At 37.2% G+C, this 8,594-nt stretch overlaps 2 protein-coding genes across 3 annotated transcripts in view; one reads left to right on the forward strand and one right to left on the reverse strand.

The window, feature by feature from the left end:
- LOC107727276 (chromatin modification-related protein MEAF6) overlaps positions 1-3,778 on the reverse strand; it is a 4,855-nt gene extending 1,077 nt beyond the window's left edge. The window contains exons 1-7 of one of the 2 annotated variants that reach the window (XM_016537104.1): positions 3,592-3,778; positions 3,024-3,139; positions 2,851-2,938; positions 2,674-2,719; positions 2,156-2,345; positions 878-907; positions 538-571 (exon numbers count right to left, since the gene is read on the reverse strand). In XM_016537104.1, coding sequence (XP_016392590.1) covers positions 538-571; positions 878-907; positions 2,156-2,345; positions 2,674-2,719; positions 2,851-2,938; positions 3,024-3,139; positions 3,592-3,681 — 594 coding nt within the window. In that variant the 5' untranslated portion in view covers positions 3,682-3,778. The remainder of the gene's footprint in view (positions 1-537; positions 572-877; positions 908-2,155; positions 2,346-2,673; positions 2,720-2,850; positions 2,939-3,023; positions 3,140-3,591) is intronic. The other variant, XM_016537112.1, reaches the window with a different exon arrangement.
- A 1,110-nt stretch (positions 3,779-4,888) lies between these two features.
- Positions 4,889-7,346, forward strand: LOC107727365 (O(6)-methylguanine-induced apoptosis 2-like). The gene is made up of 8 exons (XM_016537213.1): positions 4,889-4,944; positions 5,034-5,140; positions 5,280-5,378; positions 5,582-5,761; positions 6,073-6,184; positions 6,524-6,692; positions 6,976-7,166; positions 7,273-7,346. The coding sequence occupies exons 1-8, from the start codon at positions 4,914-4,916 to the stop codon at positions 7,344-7,346; spliced, it is 963 nt and encodes a 320-aa protein (XP_016392699.1). The 5' UTR covers positions 4,889-4,913.
- Positions 7,347-8,594: the final 1,248 nt, after the last annotated feature.

Below are 8,594 nucleotides of genomic sequence, written 5' to 3' on the forward strand. Positions count from 1 at the left end.
CTACAAGCTTTCCAGTGAGGTCTGTGAGAAAGGTGTATTCACTCGACAAGCTCGCGCATCTGCGCCGCCGCGCACTCAATCCACTCAGCGTGCTTTGTTAATCAGCTCGCGCACATCAGCTATACAGGCGTTAATACTGAATGTTTAACATTATATTCATTGCATACATATACTTCTTAGACATCCTTAATTAAGGATGTTAAGGAGTTAAGACATCCTTAATTAAGGAGTTAAGACATCCTTAACTCCATTCTGCTGTCTGTTGTTGGTGTTTCTTTGTCTGTATATGGCACTTATCACATGCTGTGTGGTATCGGCGTTTGGTATCGGGGCATTTTAACGAGTACAAGTAGAGGAGCTCAGTATCGGTGCATCCCTAATAATTACAGATCAAGTATTCGAATATTTGTGCACACCCCTAATTAACATTCTATTGAGCAGCAAAAATGGATGAAAGCAGCACCAAAACATGACTACAAAATCTACAAATATATACATATATGTACACACAACATATTTTAGTACATCTGAACTTACTGCTCTGGGTTTCTTGTTCATCTTCATGTCAAATCTGTAAGGAGAAAACATGAATTAACAAGCGGCCCATCACGGTCAGATAAACAAATGAACCTGATTAAAACCCTGCATGCAACAAACTAAAAAAATCCCACCATGTCTATGAGCTCCACAAACATGCAGCTGAAAAATAAATGAAAAACCAAACAAAAGCAAAAAAGAAACTGCAGCAACATCTGCGAATGATCAGGTAGAAGCAAGCGTCACAGCATTCTTCCACATGATGTGGACAGCCCTACGCAGCTAATGGACAGAAGAGAAGACACGGGAGTGAGAAACAGGAAGTAAAATTGAGACTTACTCAAAGTCATAATCAAACATGCCAGAAGGGCTGAAGGGGGCAGCGTTAGGAAGGAAGAGAGCATCAGAGGTTAGTGCACTACACTGAGCAGCACATCAGTCCCACAGTCCACTACATAGTGTGTGAATGCGTGGGTTTATACCTTCAGTAGTACACTAGATGAACAAGCTCAACAGGACAGACACTAAAGAATCCTCTCTAGGGTGTTAGTAAATATAGGACCCTAACTAGTGCTCATCTTATTTCATCTGAAGTGATACTGGATGCAACCATTAGTTTCCAAAAGAAAGCCAGAAAGATCAAGACATGGGTTTGAAGAGCAATTTAAAAGCATTACATCAGTCTTGTTGACAGCTGGGATATGTAATGAACATGAAATGATTCAAAAGTAATTAATCATTTAAAATTTAAGTAAAATATAGTTTTTGATTCAATTAAAACATAAAATTTGTATTTTGTGCCTAAAATCTATTACTTTGCCATTTTCTCCATCATATTTTTGAGGTAAACCACACAAGACAAACTAAACGTTTTCCAATATTTCATTCATCAAATATTCATTGTGGCAGCAAATTGTGTTTATTCTGCATGACAATAAAATAAAAATTTGCAAGGGTCTGAATTTTGTTTTTAAGAAACATTACAATTATGTATTTCCTAAAAAAAAACTACAGACAAACAAGTCAGTATTTATTCATGAAAGTTAATTTTAAGGTTAAGGTTCATTTTAAACACTTTTAATATCAAACCATAATTTTCCAAAAATCATCTATAAACGCAGTAGGACCCATAAATACTCTGGGCTGAATCAAGGAAAACTAACTTCTCAAAATCTTCCTTCTGTCCATCTAATCCAAACACAGATGTGAAAATTGAGCATCTTCTCTAATCAAACAGGTCTGAAGTGAACCAGAACAGCATCAGATAAACATCAGGACAGAGTAAGAGACTTTAGGCTGGATCTACATGAGAGGAAAGAGCTGGTAAAGATACTGAAAAAGAGAAACCAAAGCAAACTTGGCTGAGCAAGAGCCATAGCATTATGAAACTGAAGTAAAACCCTCCCGTTTGGGTAAACATATGTGGCTACCATAATCATCTATGAATATGTTCATTTATAACTGCTCCCATATTCACTCAGATGTGTAGACATTACATCTAACATTTCACAATCAAATAACAGTCAGTTTCAATTAGCACTGGATCAGCCAGAATGAGTTTGTAAGTAAAGAACCATCTTATATCCTGGACCCCAAGGGCCTGCTGGATATCGGGTACCTGTGTCTGTTCTTGTTCTTGCGTTTCTTGTGGCTGCTATGGTGGCTTGCAGAAGACGACGAAGCAGCTTTCTGGGGTTTCAGGTCCTGCAGGGCTCCATCTGCCTCTTCTGTGTCTTCCTGGCTGGGTTCATTTTCCTGGTTTTGGAGATCTGGAGATGTGTCGCTCTCTGTTCCGCTGCCTGGTTCACCTAAGGAAGCAGAAGAAATGGAAAGTTTACAAAACGATTAAAATATTAAGCCACTAAATACGCTGATTCTCAGTAACTTACAAAACAATCGTCAAATTGGCTGTTCATCATAACTGTATTTATGGGCATCACACGTACAAACAAAGTTTTTCAATGTTCATTTGACAATATCCTTTTTTACTGCTGATTCCCAAAAACGCTGTCTTGGTAAACACAAAATTGTGTCCCCAGCTCACTAGGTTTTAAAACAAAGCCCTTTAACAATTAAAGAAAACATATGACTGATAGAAATCTTTTGCAGACACAAGAAGCTTGAGATTGTACTCACGTTTTTCATTCATATGATCAGGAATTCCTCCAAGAGCACAAACAGCCTGTACGACAATCCACAAAACAGTAATTTAGATCATTTACTAAATTATAGTTCTATTTCTTCATTGTTATTTCTTACTTTTCTTTTACTTATTATATATGCACAAATAAGGTATATTTCTAATATACTGACCGCCACTGATGTGACGGAGGACTTGCTGAAAAGTCGTTCCGCTTCCTTGAACTTCCTATTCCTCCGATCCGTCTTGCTGTTTGAATTCCTAAAGTAGGAGAAAACTGATGCTAACCTGTACATATTTAAGATATATACATCACTGAACCACATGAAGTCACATCACAACTCACTTTTGATTGGTCAGATATCGGTCCCATCCTCGAATGATGTTACCATACATCTGAGTGTCCTCCAGGTAACTGCCTTCAAATGCATAAATCTGTCTTTCCAGATTCACCAAAGTCTCCTGTTAAAAATACAAATAAAGTTTTAGTTGCAGCTGTCAATCACACATGACCTACATATAATCATATCATTATAATAATATTTATTTCTCTGTGCAGTTCTACTTTCTTTGTTCATTTTGTAAACCGAAGCTGTGTAGAAGTGGCATGTTTTTATTGCTGTATACTTTTGCTGTAAGTTATATGTCGTGCATCATGAGGCGCCACAACAAAAGCGGCTAACACAGTTAGCATAGATATACAGTAGTTACTGGAATATAATTTTAATACATATAGTACACATAGGATAAAATAAGACTTTCTGGTTTCTAAATATAAACATATATTCATTTTAAAGTATTTACAACAGTTTGTTTCAGACTCGTGTTTGTATGCTAACACAAATACGGGTATTTCGGTCTCATTTGGTGCCGCATCAACACGGTTTTGGACATTTAGAAAGGGTTATAATTACCGCAAGCTCCTGTTTTCTCTTGACCAGCTCGGAGAGCTCGCGGCGGGTGTCGGGGATCTGCGGTGGAGTCACTTTGGCGTGCATCGCCATGATGGAGCTGCTGAGCTACTCGATGACCGAGAACAGCTGAAGCGGGACCTTCTGACTGCAGTACTGCGCATGTCCTCCGGTTCGACAGGGGGCGCGCGCTTCACCTCCAGAGCAAAATTCGAACCACTAAAGCAAAAAAAAAAATCGATCAAATACTGGTAGGGCTTCTCCTAGGAATTTTGGATTTTATTAAGAATAGTAGTTTAATGTTAATCAATAGAATGAGGACTGCGATGCACGTGTTGTTGTCGTTCGCATGTAAAAAGAAACAGGTTGTCACTACTTCAAATTTCAGTTCATTAGGCCTTGCTGTTTGGGTACGATTTTAGGACGGGAATTATATTAATAATAACAAAATCCTGATAAATACATTAGGGTGTATAATGAAATCCTAATAATAATGTAATTTATAATATCCAAGAAATATATCATTGATGATTTCATTCGCATTTAGATCAAGTTTAGATCGTTTCCACGTGACGTGTCCTCCTCCTTGACCAATGAAACGCGGGCGTGAACAGGTAAGCCACGCCTCCCTGGGTTTTGGTTCTGCGTACTATTTCCAGTTCTAGCCGATATGAAATTTCTTTGCCTTAGGCCACCATTATTAACATGGAGCGCGTTCGCGTCCCGCACAACAAAATCTCTGACTTTCTCGCGCTTTCTCCCGCTTTTTTGTCTTTTCTGTCATTTTACATACACACACATTTATAGCCAGTGGCCACCAAGCGGCGACAGAGTGCTTGTTATAAAAGCAACTTTCTTTGCATTAACTAATGTACACACAAGACGTCACAGTAAAAGCCTATTTTGGGATACATTTTTAAACGGCAAGGGCAATTGATGTGAAGGCAATAACAACTATTATTTTAATAATATATTAATTCAGTAGTAATATAGATTTACCCGATTGGATCATAAAAATAGAATCTTCATTCATTGGGACTTTAATGTATTTATTAATTTTGTTATTGGCGTTTGCTGATTAACGTTGTTTACAGTAGGAAAGGTTAACTAATCTAACTCTCGGCGGCGCGTTTGCATGTTGCCATGGCAACACACAGTCGCTCATGCAGTCCAACACAAACTCAGAGTGAGTTCACCTGCAACAGCATGAAAACAACAGAACAGGTAATTTAGTGGTTTTTAATAAATAGAGACTTTTTTATGTGTATCCTTTTCTGTCTTCCTCTGAACAAAGAAAACTACATGACATTCAAGGAAAGGAAAGCATGGGTAAACTATACAAGGGACTGAATGAATGTGAGTGATTTGCCTTTAGTGTCCTAAAATCGGCTAAAGTGTTCTTACTGTATTCATTCTTATTCAGAGCCATGTATTTCTCTCTGTAGTTCAGGGATGTGCTTCATCCATTCCAACCAAGTACCAGACAATCATCATCAGCAATGAAGAGAAGAAAGGCTTTTCCTCGCAGTCAAAGAGGTTTCAAAATCACCCGGTGAGCAGATTAAATAATCCAGCTCTCCTATATTCATTTTTTATGTATTATATACTTTGAGTTTATGGTGTGCCATTAAAAGCAATACTTATCTATCTATCTATCTATCTATCTATCTATCTATCTTCGATCATTTCAGAATGAGAATCCAGGGCCTGGTTCATATATCACAGGTGCACCTGCTGAGGGATGCAGTCCTTCATTCTCTAAGAAAGGAACAGGCAGCTTTGCTTCAAAAGTGAGACCTTGATCAAAGACTTGTTATACAGAAACATCTGGAAATGACATATCCTACATTAATCAGTGCATGTGCAGGCATCTTCTTTATGACAGAGGTCTTCCAAACTTTTATGCTTTAGACATTTGGCCTTCCTGTTAATTGCCTTGCACTTCTTTGAAATATATTATGTATAATATTACTGACTGTTTTCGCATCTTGAGGCCGGTCGTGTGCCTCGTAGCTTCCAGAGATTAAGCCCAGGACCTGATGCTTATAACCTCCAGAAGTCTCTACTTCACAAGCACGATTTTAACAGAGGAGAATCCAGAATGTTTCGTCTGCCGGTTGCAGTAAAGAGGGAAGAACCAAAAAATGAAAATCCTGCTCCAAATCAATATGATGTATGTATTGACTCTGGGTGTATAACTTTGTGGCAGACATTACTATTATTGTTTTTTGTCACAGTGAAAGGTTACCATTTGATTATGATTATGATTGATTTCCAAATCATTATCAGCCTGTTAAGTTTTCTTCTTAAAACGGCTTTTCGTAGAACAACACTTATTTGAAAAAGAAATCTTTTGTACCATTATAAATGTGTCTTTACTGTCCCTTTTGATTTGATGCTTTCTTGCTGAATAAAAGTAAAAAAAATCCTACTGACCTCAAACTTTTGAATGGTAATGTATGATTTAATTCATGTTGTTGTCAGGTGTCTTATAGTGCTGTGGACAAAAATTCAACCATTTCAGCTCAAAGTGCATTTTGCTCTAAAACCAGACGAAGTGCCAGTGTCTCAGACAACTTTAAAGGACCCTCTCCCTGTGAGTAACTCAGTTTTAGATGAAGATGATTAAGTTAGAGGTGCAATGCAAACTGTTAAAACACTTCAGTAACAACATTATATGAAAACAAATGAATATTGATGAGTTTTGTTGGCTTTTCAAGAGTGAGTGTATCTTTGCATATGCACATAATTACAACCACTGTACATATTTTAAATTCAGTAGTGAAATGAGGTATAATATTCATTGGTAAAGAAGAGATATTCCTGTGCTATTAATTAATTTGTTCACATGTTCATATTTACTCAAATCAATGTGCCAAACAAACAAAAGAAATTACGGATTATGAATCTATCCATCTTTATTCTCGTTCTGAAGGCCACTATAATGTGAGTGACATTTTGCTCCAGAAGACGCCTCAAGTTCCCATCTCCTGTTTCAAATCCACCACTGCCCGGATTCAGCCACCAGTGAGAAACAACATCCCTGGTCCTGGGACCTATAACCCCTATCAACCACCAGAACCTGTGAAGAGAACCGTTCTGCCGTAAGTGTTGAGTCAGAACTGCAATAAATTAACACCCATAGGGTTTTCTTTCATGATCTTAAGAGCAATAATGCACTGGTGGAACATGTACTTTTATATAATGAAATAATTTCAAGAATTTCATCACAATACACAGATATTTTTGAAAATATTTCATATATATAAAAACAGCTGCTTTTAACATTAACTACTAGATTTTCAAAAGCAGAATAAGAATAGTCATGGATATCTCAGATGTCTCGTTCTTCATGGATTAAGAGGTTTCACTCTTGTATCTGTGCAGAAGGAGACACTACTTGGGATTATCAGCGCCACCTCTGATCCCCACCAAAGACCCACCCTTCCCTGGCCCGGGACATTATGACATAGTGAACTACAATCGTCCGGCCAAACACCTTGTATCTAGTGCTGCCTTCCTGTCCGGGACAAGCAGGTGGATACAAGACGTCAAAGGACAGGACATTCCTGGTCCCGGTAACACTTACATAACCTTTACTTCATTTAAAGTAGTGTTTAACTATAGTGTTTTAACTTTTATCATGGATATATGTACTGAATATACTAAATTTCCTCCTCCCAGGTTTCTATGAACCCACAGTCCTTTCAAAGATATCATTCTTGTGTAATCCTGCAAAAATGTGGATACCGGCTTAAACAAACTTATTTTGAACAAATTTTAGTAAACAGTTTATACAGATTTGAAGTATTTGTGTGCTCATGTTTCATAAAAATTGCATCTCAATAAGATTATTTTAAAGTATTATATCAATTGAGCTGTGATCTCAAACTGCTGTAATGAAGAGATATACAATGGTGACCAAAAGTTTGGAATAATTAAGATTTTTAAATGTTTTTGAAATAAGTCTCTAATGCTCAAGGGTATATATACAAGTTTTGATCAAATAAATGCAGACTTGGTCACTAAGTGAATCAAAGCATTCTCAGAAACATGGAGCTGCTTTCTCTGTCTGAGTCATGTCTGAACAGCTGAAAGTCAAAGCAGACACAGCTGAGCTCCAAACCCTTGATCCCTCAGCAGCTGATCTTGGACCTGCTGGATGGTGAACGTGATTATGTGAGTGATGTGCTTCAGCTGATCCTGGGTCAGTGCTGTAATACAGGGGTAGGAGCAGCTGTTGCGGGAGAGGAGGGTGTGGAGGACTGAGCTCATCTGAACAATGCCAAAATCTATGAGGGGATTTCAGACGGTCATGGTGACATGAAAATGTCCTCTGGAGCATCAGTGAATGACCTCGGGACAAGATCAACATTACTTTTAAAATGATTCATCAGGGCTGTTTTGGGCTGTTTAATACCACCTTTATCTGATTAAACATTTATAGATTATGATGTAACAATATAAAAGATGATTCAGTTATGATTATAGAATAGTTATGTTATTGGCTACAAAATATAATAGACAATTGCTCACCAAAGCTCCATTTATTTGATCAAAAATATCAAATATAAATGTGAAATATTCTTCAAATTTAATAGAACTGTTTTCTATTTGAATATATTTTAAAGGGTAGTTTATTACTGTGATTCAACACTGAATTTTCAGCAGCCATTACTCCAGTCTTCAGTGTCACATGATCTTTCAGAAATCAAAGGGTCTTTGCTCAAGAAACATCTCTCATTATTATCATTTTAAAAAACAGTTGTGCCACTTAATATTTTTGTGTAAACCGTAATACATTTTTTTCCAGTATTCTTTGATTAATAGAAGGAAATAGAATGAAACTGCAATCTTTTGTAACACTATAAATGTCACTTTTGATCAATTTAATGCATCTTTGCTTATGAATTTCTTTCAAATAAAATCTTACTGACCTGAAACTTTTTAATGGTTTAGTGTATATGTGTCACGGGGCTGACGAGACGAGAGGCGTGCGGATCCAT

Source organism: Sinocyclocheilus rhinocerous, unplaced genomic scaffold (assembly GCF_001515625.1).
Source record: "Sinocyclocheilus rhinocerous isolate Xijiao unplaced genomic scaffold, SAMN03320098_v1.1 scaffold1154, whole genome shotgun sequence".
Lineage (NCBI taxonomy): Eukaryota > Metazoa > Chordata > Actinopteri > Cypriniformes > Cyprinidae > Sinocyclocheilus > Sinocyclocheilus rhinocerous.

Coding starts and splice junctions, on each gene's coding strand:
- LOC107727365 (XM_016537213.1), top strand. CDS start 4,914: ATGGGTAAACTATACAAGGGACTGAATGAAT. Junction 5,141..5,279: donor AGAGGTTTCAAAATCACCCG/GTGAGCAGATTA, acceptor CGATCATTTCAG/AATGAGAATCCAGGGCCTGG. Junction 6,693..6,975: donor GTGAAGAGAACCGTTCTGCC/GTAAGTGTTGAG, acceptor GTATCTGTGCAG/AAGGAGACACTACTTGGGAT.